We start from the raw sequence: 17,925 nt of genomic DNA on the forward strand, positions 1-17,925 counted from the left end.
AAGCTGCCAGGAAGCCATCAAGCCAGGAAATCAGTTCCTCGCCCAGTTCTGAACCTAAGTGGTCAGAATGGCACCTCTTTCACTGCACAAGCCACGGTGCTTGGGGAAAGCAAATGTCAGCACCCTGCCCGCCTCATGGAAGCTCACTGAAAGAGGGAGCAACCCTCAGAGCAGCAACCTTTGGATCTTTAAAACAGATTTCCCAGTGGCAAACTCACTGGTTGTTCACGAAGGGATCACAGAAGTGGGTCTATACATGAGGAATCAGCCTTCCCCAAATTTTGTTTTGAGTTTGGAAATGGAACCCACTTAGCTGAACCCATGTAGTTTTGAGTGGTTTTCATCCAAAGTCACAGATCAAGCCAGGCTTGGCTAAATCTTGGCTTCCAGCAGCTCACTGAAAGCTCTGTGAACTTCTGCTTTCTTTCTAGGAAGCCTGTATCAAGTGCAGGCTTTGGAAGGAAGCCAGGTGAACATCCCCAGTGTTTACAATGAAGGGTTTGCACAGCTCTAATTTTCAAACAGTGACTCTCTCAGCAGGTTTTCCCTTTGAGATAATGAATATCATCCAGAGCACAGTTGGACTTCTCCATCCCATGTTTCAGGAGCCACATGCCTTATGCAGTATAGAGCACAGTTTACATCTGGGGGGCATCAATTTCTCTGGTGTTTGACAGGCCTTTTTTTCTTTTTTGGTCTTGTTAGTTTTCCCTGCACCACCACACCTACAGTACCGATTGAAGGATGTGCAGCAGCAGGTCAGCCTGGACAGGTTGGGGTGCTGCAGAAGTGTGCAAGATAGATTAAATGTCTGCGGTGTTCTCAGTGCTGGCTGCTTGCACACTAAGAGCTTTCTGTAAATGCTAACTTTCCTGTTTGAATTATTGTGTGCATATATATACGAAGGATGAGGACACAGAATTAAGCGGAATGCAAGCCTCTATTACCCCCAGGGTGTTCCAGCAATTGCTCTTTCCAGACAATGCTGGATGGCATAAAAGCTTCAGTGGCAACTTCATGTGGGAGGCTACCAAAAATTTTATATTTTCTCTCATTTAAATTTAACAGCATCAGTTTAACTTGTTTTTGTTAAACTCCACATTAGTTAAATTAATGTAACCCTTTGTGCAGATGCTTATATATTTGTTGGAAATAGTTAATCATTTCAACATGCACCTCTAAACTTACATGTGGCAAAGTAAGGTAATAGAAAACCTGATCTGTACGGGCATGTGTAATTGGTGTAATGATCTCATTTAAGAAACAAAGTTTGCTATGTTTCAGTAGAAACAATTATACCAGTAAAAGCTGGCAACTAGATGTGGTCAACAGCATAAATGAGCTTGTTATTCCTCTTCTCATACAGGAGTAGCTAGCCTGGAATGCAGCATCTTGACATCAGTATAACTCCTGGGTTTTAGTACTTTGAGCAGATTAATATAGTTAAAACAGTACAGTTTTCTAGTACTGACGGCCCTTAGTTAGGGCTAATTCAATCTGAGCGTGTCCACCCACAGAACTGCATCAATTTAATTCTATCAGTTTAACGTTGCACCTTTAGGTAAACTGAAGTTATTTTGCATGTAGGCCAGAACCCAGGAACTAAGCCACACATGGGACCATCCTCTTGGGTGATTTGGAGATGCCTGCATACACACATGTACACACACGCACATACACGTACACGGAGACAAATTTTGGCAGAAAGTGAAAGCTTATTGAGGCAAGAGGTCTGTACCTGCGGCAAAGGGACATTGGCTTCAGTGGGAGTTTGTCTGAGGAGGTAAGTCAGAATTTTGCCCAGTGGAAGTTAACAGGCATATTAGAAACAAAACTTACCTTGTGAAACTTTGATGATGGACAAAAGGAAGCAAAGGAAACATGAAAGAAAGAGAGAGGGAAAAATATAACTGTAAAGGGACTATTCAAAACATATAAAGAACCAGAAAAGAATGAGTAAATTGAGGCTGCAGAGTAAACAGAGAACAGCTGCTCTACAATTAAACATTCACACAGATCTAAACATTTCTGCGACTTTATGTCTGTATTTATCTAAAATACATTTTAAGTAGCTGATTTTAGTTGGGGATTTGGGGGGGAGGTAGGGGGATCCCCAGCTGCTTGAACATGACTGGACCTGTGCTGTAGAGTTGGGAATGGCACTTCATAAACCACAAGGTTATCTGACAAACCTAGGGCAGTAACACAGTGAAAGCGTGTTGTGTTGGCTGAAGAGAACTGTTGAACTGAGGGCATCAGGAAGCAGAACACTATCCTTGCAGGAAGATGCATAGTGTGAAAGACTGGAAAAGACAACTCCTGGGTTCTTCTGCCATTTTGGCTACTGATTTACTTGGTGCCCAAGTTAATTCTTGACCTCCCTGTGCCTCAGTTTGCCCATTTTGTACAAATGGGACTTAGACTAGAAGAAATGGGGTGGGACTAGATGACCTCTGAGGGCCTTTGTAACTTGGTGATCCTAAGATAGCGCCTAGCACTTGGTTAAAATGATCAAAGTCGGGTTATCGTCAATGTTGGTAAAATACTTTAGGGACCTTGTAGTAGTGTTAGAGTGATGTTGCAGCTGTGACAGTCCGGGAAATACGTGAGAGGCAAGGATTTGTGTGGGAAGTAGACTCTACTGGCCTAACTGCATGGTTATAGCAGACTTGGACAAGGTTTCAAATGCAGGGCACTCTTCTTCAGGTTTCCCTCAGGTTTTAATCTTTCACTGCGCCTGCTTTCTCCTCAGACCTGAGGAAGAATGCCCTGCATTTCAAAAGCTTGTCTAAGTCTGTCCCAATTAGGCAGTTGGGCCAGTAAAGGATACCGTCCACAAAAATCCTTAAGAACCTTATGTTACCGTAGCATCAGTCAGGACTGATTACGAGATCTCAGAAAGGACTACTTCCACACGCTGTCCTTTGGTTGGTAAACCTTAGAAAAATAACTATAGGTCATCCTCAACATTTATCTCCTCCCAGGAAGGCTTGTTTAGTCAGATAACTGGCCTCTGTTTTTCTATTGTGGATCTCAGAAACACCCTCCTTGTCTTAGCTTTGCTTTGACAGGATGGAAAAAAGACTTTCTAAAGTCCCCTATTACGCCCAAATACAATAGCTAGGTAATTCTTCAGTGTGGTTAGTGGGCTCTGAGCACTATAATTAGTAGAGGAGTGATGAGTGGACAGCAGGATTACAGGTATTTCCTTATTACCTGTTGGGAGTAAGCCCTTGAGAATCAGATTGCCCTCACCTATGCAGCCTGCTACAAAATAGCAGCGAGAGCCCCACAGCAGCAGGAACATCAAGCATTCCTTATATTAGGCAACATTACCGTATTTATTCACATATCACATGCACCTGGATAAGTTGTGTACCTTGTTTTGGGCAAACAGAATGAAGAAAAACATATTGTTCTTTGACAAAAGAGGTGGGGAGCAGCCAGAGACTTGCTTGCCATTGCAGGGGCTGCAGGTGCCAGCTGGGCAGAGCAGAAGCAGAGTCCTGTCATCAGCCTGGCTCCTTCCCCCAGTTAAGATGCTGCTACTGCAACAACAATGTTAAACCTGTCACAGCTGTAGCCTAACCAAAGGCAGACCAACACCTTTAACAAAAGCTTAATTAAGTAGTGGCTGTGAGGGGGTTAAGTCTGTAGCTGTTGGTTGCACAGCAGGAAGAGGAAGGGATGAGGGTGAGGAATCCTGCTCTAGCCCCAGCCCCATGCAACCCAAGCCTTCAACCCTGGTGAAAATCAATCTTCTTGTTTAAGACACACACCCCAGTTTTCCATTGCTCATCTTTTCAGGGAAGGTGGATGTGGTATGTGAACAAATAAGGTATTCTTGGCCCAGCCACATATGTTTCAAGTGGAGGATAAGAGGCTGAGTGAGAGCCTCATGACAAAGGGCTTGGTAGGGCCTTTTTGCTGTGGAAGCTTGTCCAGTGGGGTCTGGGGGAAACCCAAGAGCTCAGTTCACACAAAGATTTAGGGGTGCATCTGCTGTGTCGCCTCTACTGCTGTCATTGCACAGGCACCCCCTAGCACAGATTCAGCAGGTGATAAGAGGGATTTCTTTCCCCTGCAAGTGTAGCTAGGGCTCTTCTGCAAATGATGTAACTTAAGCTGATGCAAACACTCTACTGTTGGCATAACAGCTTCCATATCAGGGGGTTTGCTGGCATAGTTATGTCAGTTTGCCATGGCCAGCTAACAGTTTCATTTCACTGTAGGTCTGTACAATCTCCTCATGAATACAACAGATGCACAAAGACTTTAGCTCATAAACACAGCTCGGCAGCTAGCCACATTTAAAGCAAGAAGTGGGACAAAAAGAGATGTGGTAGGGAGGTATGAAGAAAAGGAAAGACAGAATCAATAAGGTTATCGAAGTGTTCCCTTCAAGCCCAGCAAACTCTTTTTGCTCTTACAGCCCAAGTAAACCAGAGGGCCGTTGCAAAAGTCACAAGGCAGGTGAGAGAAAAATACCTGCTTAGTATCTAATGAGGTGAGCTGGCAATTCATTTGAATTAAGAAAGAGACGGTGGAAAGTGTCACTTAAATGTGAAATTAGCAGTGATTATAAAACTGAGTGCAATTGATGCTGCTGCTTTGATAAAGGGCAGCAGAAAAAACACAAAAGCATCCTCTAAGCTGTCCTTGTTAAACTGGTTCACCCAATGCTCTCTCCCGTCCACTGGTTTTACAAAACCAGGCAGTGTTAGAACTTGCTACAGGTTCTAGCCCTAGGTCCCAGACTGAAGGTCAGTCTGTCATGGTGTTACACAGAGGAACTTTGCAAAGCAGGCCCAACAACACAGCTCTATCCTCTAGGTCTAGGAATTCATGTGCAGGCAGTTCTGCAAGGTTTCCCACCCTGGTTCCTACTGCAGAAGCAGGATATTGGTACTTGTAAATATCTAAAGTCTCTGCAACTATACAGCTATTTAAGTACAACGCTCTCAGATAAGGCAGACAGTCAAATGCTCTTCTAATTCCTTCTGTAGCTAAGTGTCGTGAGAATAAACTACGTAATCCTTCCCTGGAATAAGACTATGACCCCTCTAGTGCCTTGTCATCACACTGCATTCTAGCAACCTAAATTTGTTACATCTGTACTGGCATCCAAAGCTGAAATATCAGTCACCAGTCAGGAGTGAAATGCATTGGCTATGTGATATGGTAGCTCAGGATCAGAATTGCAGACAAAGTCACAGTTCAAGATACAAATTACCATCATACAACTTAAGTCTGTCTAGTACATATGTATAATAATGCTTGCACTTATCCAATAAAACTGGCACTAGTTCATCACATAAAACCCAAAAGCAAAGTGCTTGGTCCGGAACAAGGACCCCGGGACCCCCTATATTCTCGTCTCACTTCACTGCTGGCCCTTCTTGTTTTGAAACGTGTTATAGTTTCTGAGGCCTTTAGACCTCCACTATCTGATAGCGGATAGTGACTATCACACAATCCATGTACATGTTATCCATCTGTAGTCCTTACGGAGCTAGGCAATTTAGTGTGAGGAAAAACAGACTAAATCTGGGTGCAATTTTTCTAACAAAACATTTTTCTTTTTCCTAAAAAAATAAAAATGCAGATTCTAATTGACTAGACTATTTTACAAATGTGTGGTGGTTTTGGCAAATTGCTTTAGTTCACCCGCCCCTATAAATGTGAAACATTTCATTTTCACTGTTTTTTTTAACAATACATTTTGATTTTTTTCTATTCAAACCCATGCTTCAGTTTGAACTTCAGTTTTATTTTAACAATTAAAATAAAAAAACAAAACAGAACATTTCATTTCAGGTTAAATAACATGTTTCATTCAACCTATTCTATTTTTACTTCTTGAGTTTTAAAATTAGTTGTTTTTTTTTATAATCAGCCCCAAACAAAACACATTTTGATTTTTTATACTGCAAGTGAGCTGGAAAAAGAATCATTTATTTGCACAACTAAAAAAAGGGACATTCCCATAAAAAAAGCCCATAAGAAGATCTCACAAGCCCCAGCTTGTCATACTGTCACTGGTTATTATTCTATATTTTACAGTGGAAAATACAGTTTGCTTCTAGCTTCCTTCACCCTCCTCATTCACTTGCTGAATTCTGCTGTTATGTTCTGGCACCCCTTAGCCAAACCTAATCACATGCCACCTCCTGCCTGGCAGATGTATGCTGTTCTCTGAGATAGTATCTGCCAGATCTTGAATTCACCAACAGAAGCTAAATTGGCAATCGGAGCAACTTGTAACAGATGCTGGAGAATTAATAAGAGCCTCCTGATACCCAGCCTTTCTGCCTAGTGCCTAGATGATGGGCACTATACCAGCCATGCACCAGTGAGACTAGAAAGACAAATCCCCAACTTCAGGCAGGTATGCTGGTCTGAATTGATACTTTCTTGCCTTCAGCAAATCTGGAATTGTCACTAGACCAATTCAGCCCTGAATGTGGCCAGCAAAGGAATGATACGTAGATAATAATCTTTATTAAATTACACAGAAAGCAGGCAGGATCTCAAGTTATATATAGGAATCACTTCACCCATCCCTGAAACATAATCATCTCTCAGGTGGAAAGTGGCATCTGTTTAATAGCTCATTGTTGTGTGATAGTAAGCCTTTTGGGGAATAGATTATCTTTGTGTGTGTACAGTGCCAAGCACCCTGGGGCCCTGAGCCTCACAGAGGCCTTATGTATTACTGCTCTATAAATGCTACATATTAATTATTGGCTATGCCATTAATTAAGCTGGAAGCTGTAGTTGGTATAGAACACAGTATGCTGTTTTGTAAGTGGCATGTTTGGAGATCTGGGATGTGCTTCCTATTTTTTTTTCCTGGGAAAACTTTAAGGAACTGGTTTTGATCTAGGAAACCTTTAGTGACCAAGCAAGTGAAAATATCTCTCATCCCTTGTCATATTGTGCTTGATCTGGCCAGCAGTGAAAAATGGGCTGGGGCACCTCAAATAAAAAGGGAGGGAGCTAATGGTAGAATGTTTTCCAGGAATGGCCTTCAACTTTAAAGATGGTGTTAACTAAGTGGGAAGATACAACTGGGCTGCTACGGAAGATCTGGGCCATAGAGGGGCTTTGTCTGACCTGCAGTGGGTCCCTTGGTCCTGCCTGGCCTAGGCACTGCCTGCCCATGGCACGTCCTGCCACCTCCTGGGCACACAGTGGGGCTGGGTTGGCTCTGCAGCTGGACCACCTTTCTAGGCAGCCCAGGCAGCAGCAGCTCCATGGTACTAGCGGGGACCCACGCACACAGCCCCAACCCGGCCTGCCCCTGTGCCTGCTCTGCACTCACCCACCCAGGCTCAGCAGTGGCAACAGTGGCAGTTGCCAGGCAGAAACTACTCCTTGGTGTGGGGGAAAAGCAGCCCTTCCCCCTTGCTACTGCCGGGTTCTTCCTGCTGCAGCTGCCCAGAGCCCATGCTGGGCTGCCCTGCATCTGCTCTGCACTGCCACCGCTGCCTGGCTGGGCAGCCTGGAGGCAGTGGTGACAGTGGTGGAGACTCAGAGTAGCCCAGCTCAGGCTCTGGGTGGCTGCAGCAGGAATGGTTGGCAGCAGCAAGTGAGAGGGGCCATTTTTCCCCCATGCCAAGCAGCAGTTTCTGTCTGGCAGCTACCAGTGCTGCTGCTGCTGAGCCTGGGCAAGTCTGGAGCAGGCACTGGGTGGGTCAAGTTGGGGCTGTTTGCATGGGTCCCTGCTATATCACAGGGCTGGGGCCAGCAGTAGCGGTAGCCGGAAGGAGCTGCTGCCACCTGGACTGCCTAGAAAGGCAGTTCAGCTGCAGAGTAGCCCCAGCCCAGCTGTGTATACAGGGGGTGGCAGGATGCGGCATGGGTGGGCGTTGTGGAGCAGGCTGTGTTGGGGCTGTGCACGCAGGTTCTGGCTGAACTGCTCCTGCCAGGGTGAGTCCAGAGCAGGTGTGGGACGGGGTTACAGCTGTGTGCTGTTGGCGGTGGCAGGGAGTTGCCACAGGGCGTGTGGGCTCTGGGCTGTTGCGGGGTTGGGGCAGGTGCTGACTGGCTCAGGGGGGTGCACATGGGGGGCTCCCATGCACACCCCATCATACCCTCAAACCCTCCCTCACAAATCCCACAACCACACCCTCCACTACACACAATCACACATCCCACAAACACTGCACTCATCCCACATTGTTCCCCACGGCCCTCCCCATTTGCAGCCCCCCCACACACTCCCATGTGCATTTGGGGGGAGCCCTGCTTACTGTTAAGCGCACACACCCCACCACACACACAGCCACACCTCTCACACACCCCTAGCCACCCTCCCCCTTCATGCACCCCACAGCCTCCCACAAACCCCATACCCACCCACACATTCCCACAAACACCACTCCCAAAAAAACTCCATACCCACCCACACACATTCACACATACTTCCATACCCTCCCTCATACCCCACATCCATATACACACCCCCACAGCCCGCCACAAACCCTATATCCACCCATCCACCCCTCCACATCCCCACAATATACAAGAGTAAGACTTCATTTTGAGCTATTATGCAATCACCTCTATATACATGACATAAACACACACAAATCAGGACAAAAATATTTCAAAAAACACATTAATAGCTGTTGTTATGGATTTTTGATTTTTAATGTATAATTTGGGTTTTTTTCCAGTTACAAGATGGCAAACCCTTTCCCAAAAGCAGTACTTCTGGGGGTAAGGGGAGGGACTTCTGGTGGCAAAGATCAGGAATTAGGGTGCAGGACTTCCGATCTCAAGATGGCAACCAGGGGCAGCATATCCATCAAGGGGTAGGGCTACCCTTGGGGCCCTCCACAGCTCACCAAAACTCATTAAGCAACCCACCAACCAAAATAATTGCCCGCCTCTGCTCAAACCCAAACCGCTGCAACATTAGGCAAGGAGGCACTGGAAAGCAATAGCAGGATTGAGCAGTGTGAGGTAACTGCTTAGTACTACCACTTCCCTAGTGGCCTCATTAATTTAAAAAAAGCATATGAAATTTTTAGTCATTGTGGCTGTGTAGAAAACTTTCCAGGTGTGAATTAGTATGCTATGGTCTTACTTAGCCTTCACGGAGAGTGAAATGAGAGCTCAGAACCATTCCTGGTGATCACAACACAGCTGGTTCTGAAGCATAATAACAATTTACTGGTTAACTTTGCACAGTTTGGGGCTGACAGCTTTAGCAGCAGCATGCAACTGTTTCTGGGGCTGTGAACAGCTTGATGTTCTGGGAGGGAGCTGAGGAGAGGTAGAACTAATCTCCCTGTGGTACGGCGGAGGTACCTCTTCTGTATCATTTCACTTTGTTGTTCAGAAAAAGCTACCTGGTGCAGTTCCCACTTTCCTTGTTTCAATTGCTGAGTTCTGGTAGGTGCAGGGGCCACATCTGAGTTCAAACAATACAGCCGGAAATGAATGGGGTGGGGAAGGGGGAAGTATCATACACTACTTACTAGCAAGAATGACCATGTCCATCCCCCAAAATATACTCATGATCCAGCCAACCATCACGATAGCCGTCAGGATCTGAATGAGAGCTGCAGCAATGTTCAACCAGAAGACACAGCACATGTGTCTGTCAGGGAGGTCAGTCCGGGCTCCGCACAGCACTGTGAAGGCAGACACAAATGTTCCTGTGGGGAGAACAGTAAAAACCCAGTGAAGGCAATGGTGCTGAAACAGCAGAGCTGGGATGTTAGTCTTCTCTGACAAAGGGAAGCTACATCCAAAGTCCGTCGCTTTTAAACTCCTATTTCATAGCCTTCTTCTGTTTGTGGCTGCAGTTACAGAAATGCTAAAAACATGCAACTTTTGGCAAAATGTACCCTGGTGCCCAAAGATCTCAGGAGATGCTGATACCTTCAGAGAAACAAAGGCCAGGGTAAGGTAAGGTCGCACCTGGAGATCAGCTAAGTCTAGGAAGCTAAAGCCCAGCTGGAATAGCCCAGGTTTCATGGCTGTTTGGCATCCTCTGGGCTTGAAGGATTCAAAACACAGGGGTCTCTGGTATGGCAGGAAGCTAGCTGCCAGCATTGCCTTTGGCAAGGCAGCTTGGCTTCCTTTCACAGTGCTCTGGCTTTGCTTCCCCAATATCAGCTTTCAGGAAGTTATCTGGTGCCTTAACTGTACTCAGAATAACCCTGGGCTATCCTGCATTTAATGTCCAGACAATACGGTGGTGACTGCTACAGAAGTGCATGCATTACAAATTCAGTAATAAAAAAAATCAGGAACCAAGTTATATTGAATTTAAAATTCCAGCCTTGCTTTGTTATTGCTTTAAAATAAGCAAAGCTGACACAGGGCACTCATTTTAGTGGGCTGAATCGCCACCTCCTTCTGGCCCTAAGAGAACCCCCAGCACACACAGAGATGTTCTCAGTGACTCCTGCAAAACTAAACCATTAACTGTATAGCATCACCAAGATGGAAAGTTTCTGCTTTCAGGATGGAACTTGTTGCCAAAGATAATGTCTCCCATCCCTATGAAATTCTGCAAAAGTCCAATGGCATTCTCTGTGTTCTGCATTGACTTCTCAGCTAGAGCTACCAGCAGAGTTTCTTTTTTACATTCCCAATACCTGAGACAGACATGACTGTAAAAGCAGAATGGGACCCTGGTTCAACTACTGTTTCTAAATCCAATTCCAAGAAAATAATCACTGTGATCCACATACTCTCTGGTAAATACCACTGTGTCACTGGTTCACGCTTGAGTAAGTACTGTATTTCTCAGAGAGCTCCAAGGACTCTGAGTCTAGTCCTTACAGCTGTGATGGCTTAATCCAGCTCCCACTGAAGTCAAGGTGGGGGTTTGCCATGGGAACAGGGCCAAAATCTTGAAAGGTCCAGTGCAGTACTTCTCAAAACTTGGGGTGGGGAACATACTTCTTCTTAACTGTATTATAGGATATGTACCCTTCTAGTTCCATGTCATGGATAACAGTGACACTTTCTGCTACGGTAACCACACTACAATCTTGCCAGTGACCCAAAAGATACTGTGCAGTTCCTATTTTTTCCTTTTCCTCCATCTGTATTTCCTCTTTCCCCATGTTCTGCTTTCCCTTTCCTTCTTCATCATGAGTACCTGCTGGGACTTTGCTGCGTATCTATATGCATACCCTGTTTTGAGAATTAGTAGTCCTGTAGTTCAAGTAGAGGCCCAAGAGTCAACAAATCTAAGATCTTTTCTCAACTCCATCACAGACTTGTGTGAATTTGGACTTATGTCTTAAGGCCAAATCCTGTACTGATATAAAACAGTAAGAGCGTATGTACTGTCTCTTTAAGAAAGATTATGACTCAGCCATGGCCTGGGCTCAGTTCAGTTGGGGTCAAAGGGATTTTGGCAGATGTAGTCCTCAGAGGACCCTTGATAATTTAGAATATTACAAGGCCCCTTGGGAAAGAGTGTGAGAGCATAAGGAAAGAGAAAAGGGCTGGAATAAAGTTCTCCATTAACGGAGCTGCATAGGAAGGGGCTGTGAGCAAACTTAAGGAGACAGTTGCACCAAGTGCAGAAGGAGACTGCATATGAAGGAGTAGAGCCTCAGAAGGAAACAGAGTGCCAGCTTTGTGTTGTGGGGCCCACGGCTGGAGCTTTCAGAGAGGATGGGAAGCCCCTGTCATTTGCCAGAATCACAAAGGCCAACTACACTGCTTAGTCCAGGGAAGGTGAAGGAAGCAGGTGGCTTGGGAGGATAATTGGTTATTTCAGCCATGTTTTAATGGGGAGTGAAAAGTGTGGCTGGACCAGAGAGAAAGTAGCATGAACATCCTCAGTCTGCTGAAGTCAAGTCATGCCTGCTATTGAAAAACCTAGAACTGTTAGGAGTCAAGTGAGAGCCAGGCAGGGCTGCAGGAGTATCCCTGCATCAAGTGAGCCGAAGGACTTTTGTGTCCTGGAAAATCCAAGGGATCATTTGTGGTCTTCCGGCTTCTCTATTTACCCTTCAAGATGACCTTCTGGCTGGGTGAAAGGGCCACCTTGTACTCCAGGAAAACTGGAACCCTGTGTTACTGTGCCACAACAAGGAGACAGCGAACCACAGGGGAAACTACAAGACCAACACATCCAGTGCCAGAAACGTAAGGATTTGTTACTACATCCTCTTATGATGACACTGGGTCCAACAATAATGTAGCAGGTGCGACTCAGGGCATGAAGTGCCATGTTCTGCTTTTAGTGCCTCAGCTTCTGCACGGGTGAGAACAAATACAGAGTGTAGGCGATCAGTGCGGTTATTCTTTCCAATCTTTAACTTCTTCACCCGCTTAAAACCTTTGGCAGGCTGGGGCAGAGTTATATGGAGCTGTTGGTTTACACAGTGCTTAATTTATATCTGTGGAGGCAGGAAGCTGCTCCCAAAGAAAAGCTTCCACTTTTCTAAATAGGAGCAATCCCTCATATAAGTATTAATGGCAAATACATTAATATTTCATAGCACTCTCAAGTCTTCACAGAGAGTTAGTAGGAGACAGTATTATTAGTTGCACAAGGCTTGATCAGGAGGGTTTGGGCCATTTCCCTGCTTAAATTGCCAGCTGTTTTCTGCTGTGAGAAATCTCTGAGATGCCTTTAATTAACCAGGCCATGCCCACTTCTTGCCTAACACCTTTGCAAATGACTTAGCAGGCAGTTTTCTAATCACCAGAAAGACATAAGGAGGGGAAAATAGTATGTTACTATTAAAAAGTGTGGCTCCACAAAGAGTGTGCACAAGAAATGAGGTGCTAATGAGGTATTGTACCTCCACACAAGGCTTCCCAGGACTGAGCAGCACAGCTAACTGCTCAGTTGCTCTAACAAAGAATAAGAGACTAAATCAGCAGTCAGTGCAGAGTGATTCTGAGTTGCTGTCCCAGCACTTGGTTCAGGTTGGGCAAAATTTTAAAAACTTGTTCATATTCCTTAATACACAACAGGTGAAGGTTTACATGGCACAGGCTGCTTTCTTGTACCATTTCTCTCCCTGTTACTATAAAGTGGGTAATCCCGAAAGCATGTTTTTTCACTGTTTTGTCTAATGCTAAATTTTTTAAAGAATGAGATCTTTTCAGTTTCCTGTTGGAAGCTTTTCCACAGTTTGATAGTAGAAAGATTTCTTTTTTCCTGGATTTGCCATGTTGGATGAACATGCTTAGTTCATTAAGTCTAGTATCCTGCTTCCATCAGTAGTCAGTACCTGATCACTGAGAGGTTGACAAGCTGTCTGCTGACCTAAATCATTGTGCAATAATGTAAAAGGGCAGAAGAAAATAATTTCCTGATACCTACAACATGAGTTGCTGTCCTGGCTACTCAGTTATCCCTCTAAACATGGGTATCAACACATGAGACTGTCACGAAACTCTCAACAGTGCTTTCTTGAATCCTAATGTTGTGTATTACACTTTACATCAGACATATATTACACTTTGCATCTTTGGGTGTATTTACATGTGCAATTTAGCATGTAGCAATAAACACTGGTGCAGTTTGCACTGGAATTTATTGTACCTGCGACTAGCACTTGAGCTGGGGTGGAGAATCCCTTGCTGGTAGGGGGCCAGCCTGTCTGCCCAGCGCTGCTCCACCCCAGCTCAATGTGCTGTAGAGGGGGTGGCTGGGACACAAGGGTGCTATAGTGTGGGGCTAGCCAGCCCTCCTGCCCCAGCCAGCCCTTTCACTGTCTACTTGTATGTTTTGTCAAACGTAACTACTCTGCTGTAGCATAGTACTTGTCCCAGACTACTATCAGGGGAGTTGATTAGTTTACTGCAGCTTAATATCACCGCACATGTAGACAATGATGCTTTACTGTGGAACTAACTAGTCTACTCAGTAAATCATGTGTGTAAATGCGCCATTTAGATGCCAATATCAGCAAAATAGAGAGTAATGCATAGTCCAGAAGACTATTCTACCCTTCAGGAAAAGGAGACTGTGGCACACATGACCCCTCCCATACCTATTCCTTTGAATGAATATTTGGCCATAAAAGTGCTGTATAGTTATGTCTGTTCAATGTCCATGCGAGTTGGCCCCAAGCTGTTAAAGCAGTTAAGCCAAAAGAGGAGTGATTAATCTCCTTGGTTACAAACTCAAAATGCTCTGTTGGACTGCAGGCCACATCCTTTTTAGCAAATGAGACTCTTCCAATCATTTAGACTGGGGGAAGAAGCCATTCAAATTACATTTTGCAGGAAACCTTGGCCTACAGAGAGAGGTCCTCTAGTCCAAACGTACACTGGCAGGGAGATGGATTAGCTGGTTTCATCCGTCTCTTGCTTCCGTGAGTCCTAGGGAGAGGGAGAGGAAGCAAAAGAGAACAAGAGGGAGAACTAAAAAGCTAGAGAAAGATGACAGAGGGAGGCTGCAGCCTATTTTTAATCTCAGAACCTGCTACAAACACTAATTCCAACTGCTTTCTAATACTCCAAATTCTGCTAAAGCCCCCACTTCTTTTCTTGCTGCTGACTTGAACTGATTTCATACTCCCACCTTTTTTTTCTGCATCTTGAAGTTGGGAGTAGAGAAGCAGTTTAGAGGCATTGTAAAGAAATTGAGTGGGTGGGAGCTGCTGAAGCAGTAGGAAGCAACCCCATGCTGGAACAATGTGGAGAGAGGGAGATGGTACTCTTCTCCCACATGAGAAATCCCCTCAAGGTTTTATCCTCCTACTGTTCAGCCTCCAATATACAGGGTATTACATGCGGAGCAGCAGATGTCTGAAGCTGAGTTTCATCTCTTTAGTTAACTGCTTCATTGCTCCTTCATGCATGTCAAGGCATAGGATATGTTTCTACTGCTTCTGTGGTATGATCAGAAGCACTGGTGTTAAGCATGCCATGCTCACTTGCTTCTGTTCCACACACTCCTTGGCAAAAATGAGGCAGTGCAGCAGCCTAAGAGAAACCTAAAATAAGTATTCCCAAGAGGGCCAAAGAGTAGTTCAGGGCAGGTTGCTCAGGGCACTTCAAGGTGAAGGCTCAGATCAAGTGTAGGATCTGCAGTGCCACTCCTTGGGTCAAGATAGAAAAAAAATCTTGCTGACAGCCCAGAATAACCAAAACCTCCTTGAGGTGAAGGGGGCAAGGAGGGGGTTTATTTTCCCCTCTCTCCCCTCTGGTCCCAGGGGACTCCAGCTAGTGTCTGCCAGGCTGTGGTGTAGCAGCCCCTGTCAGGCATTTCTCCCCACCTCACCTGGAGCAGTGGAGGGAGAGGGAGGGCATGGTCAGCCACCTCCAGCACATGGGGATAGAGGAGGGTTTAATTTCCACTCCCCTTTGTCCCACCCACACAGAGCTAGCCTGGGTCAGGTTAGCCTAACCTGTGTAGGCTGAACCAATTTGCAAATGAACAGACATTCCCTTTTGAATCAGGAAATGCAGGCAGATGCCTGCAGTGGCTCAGGTCAGAAGCCGGATGGCACTAGAGCAGCCCTTGGCTGCAGGGAAGCTGTGCTGGGGGGTGGGAGGGGAAGGCCATGGCCAGCCCCAGCAGTAGCCTCAAGTAAACTGGCCAGGGAGAAGGTTTAATTCTCCCTTCCCTGTCCCATCGGCACAGACCTGAGCCGGGGTCTGCCTGGGACTCCCCCCTCACTGCTGCAGAGGCAGGAACATGGCCGGACACCAGCCAGCATGGCCCCCTGAGGCAAAGGGGGCAAGGGGAGGTTTATTTTCCACTCTGCCCCTGGGGGACTGTAGCCAGGGTCTGCCAGCCCTGACAGCTGCCTCTGCCATTTGCTCCTTGTGTAGGGCAAGAGGTGGAATAAACCTCCTCCCAGCCCCCTTCACTGGACACTGGAAGGAAGGAGGAAATAAACCCTCTCCCTACCCCTTCACCTAAGAAGGCCATGCTGGCTGGCCTATGGCCATGCCCCACCCCTGCCGCTGCTGCCCCATCATGGTGTCCTGGAGTGCAAGCCTCTTCCTGGTGGCGGGGGCTGCACTGTGGGCAGGAGCAGGGTGGGCAGAGCTACCACAGACTGAGGTAAATGGTGGCAGTGCACTTGGAGGAGCTTAGGGGGCTATGGTCACCACTTTAAGCCCTGGTGCTGCTGCTTGCCCCATGCAATTTGTGGCAGCTCTGCCTGCCCTGCTCCTGCCCGCAGTGCAGCCCTACGAGGAAGAGGCTTGTGCTCCTGGGACACTATGACAGGGGCTACTGCCCAATCAGGGTTACACCACTTCAGCAGCAGGGGTGGGGGCATGGCCAGATGCCATCCTGGTATAGCCTCCTTAAGGTGAAGGGGACAGGGAGGGGGTTAATTCTTCCCTCCATCCCCTCTTCCCCCCCACTCCCACCCCGGGGACCACAGCCGGGGTTTGCTTGGCTGCAGGTAAGCCATGGAGGCAGCAGCCAGAGCTGGCAAGCCCCAGCTGCAGTCCTGAAGGGGGACAGCATCTGGCCATGTCCCATGCAGCGGTGGGACAGTGGAGGGGAACCCAAAGGCACTGCACAGCCCTGTGTACCAGGCATGGGCTGCTACCCCTACGGCTTCACTGCCACTGCCATCTGCTTGCCTGGCACGGGTGGCACCTACCAGTACAGCCAGGGTGGGCAACCCTGATGGTGACGGCAACAGCACTACCACTGGGGAAGTCACAGGGGTAGCACCTGGTACACAGGGCTGTGCTTTACCCCTGCCACCAGCTGGAGCCTGAATGTCTGTCCCTAGCCTTTCTGTGTTAATCATGTGAATTCCTAAAGTGGAGCATGGGGTAGAACTACCAGAGACAAATGGGAGGAGGAGTTCAGTAGAGTGACTGGATGGACAGGTAAATCCTCCATGGCTTTAACGATGGGAGCCCTAAAATTTGATTATTAATTCAATTTGTGCTTTGTGTCCCTATACGGTAGCTGGTCAGTTATGCCACCTGCTCATGAATAAATCCTTCAGTTCAAGGGAAAGCAGCTTATGATTTTTAGCACTATAAATCTCAGTTGTGGCTCCCAGCAGCAATCCCTGATGGTAATTGTTACATTTGCACATTGTATTTGTGCATATATACACATATCAGGTGGACATACGCATCTTGGGTATCTCTCTCTCTGACATGAACACACACACTGTGCATGTGCATCCTGCCTGATTTGCACAGGCTTACTAGATGTTCTCGTATAAATTGGTGCTTGTGCAGTTGCCCATGATAAACATAGATTACCTGGATGTAGTTATACATGTTCTTTATCCATCCTGAGGGCTTTTTGGTAGAGGCTGGAGGGCATGCGGAGAGAGTAATTACAGTAGTATGGCAAAACAGATCAGTTAACAGGGGAAACCCGAGGCAGAAGAGAGAGTGAGATGAGAAGACAGAAATGGGTAATGTTGTTTTGGTTTTTTTTAAATATCAGAGTTGGAAAGGCCTTTTAAAACACCACTGAGAGGCATTCATATTGCTGCTGCTCTTCAGAGTGAGCAGTTCCTTTAAAGTACCTCTTTTTCTTTATCAGTGGAAAAAAGTGAAGTTTAACCCTAAGAGCAAAGAGATGCAGTAGGAACAAGAGCGGGTTAACCACTTCAGCACTTAACCACTCCAGTGGAGTCTCAACGTGTATAATCAGTGACATAAGCAGATTGTTTTTTGCCACACATGATTGAGCTGATGGTGGAAAGAGAAGATGGGGTATTATTTTAATCCTGGTGAGTGTTGCATCAGCTTTCCCTTTACTTGTTAATGAAACTAATGCTCTCTGCATCTGTGGCTTTGGTATGTTCCAAAAGGTTTTTCTGATATCTTCCTCTCTACTTTCCTAACCCCTTTTTTAGCATTTCTGTAGCAATGCCAACCTCTTTGCTGTCTATCTCACAAATCTTGTAAAAACTGGAATAGCAGAAGTTACATAGTAACATACCCCAGGATAAAATTTGGATTAAGAAGAGATCAGGGGATGGATGGAGG

At 46.2% G+C, this 17,925-nt stretch overlaps 1 protein-coding gene across 4 annotated transcripts in view; it reads right to left on the reverse strand.

The window, feature by feature from the left end:
- STUM (stum, mechanosensory transduction mediator homolog) overlaps nucleotides 1-17,925 on the reverse strand; it is a 136,522-nt gene that overhangs the window by 43,886 nt on the left and 74,711 nt on the right. For all 4 annotated transcript variants that reach the window (XM_090047584.1, XM_090047603.1, XM_090047593.1 and 1 more), the window contains exon 2: nucleotides 9,489-9,668. In XM_090047584.1, the coding sequence (XP_089903710.1) occupies nucleotides 9,489-9,668 (180 nt within the window). The remainder of the gene's footprint in view (nucleotides 1-9,488; nucleotides 9,669-17,925) is intronic.

This window comes from Crocodylus siamensis, chromosome 1, assembly GCF_052110815.1.
Source record: "Crocodylus siamensis isolate JL-2025a chromosome 1, ASM5211081v1, whole genome shotgun sequence".
In the NCBI taxonomy this organism is placed as follows: Eukaryota; Metazoa; Chordata; order Crocodylia; family Crocodylidae; genus Crocodylus; species Crocodylus siamensis.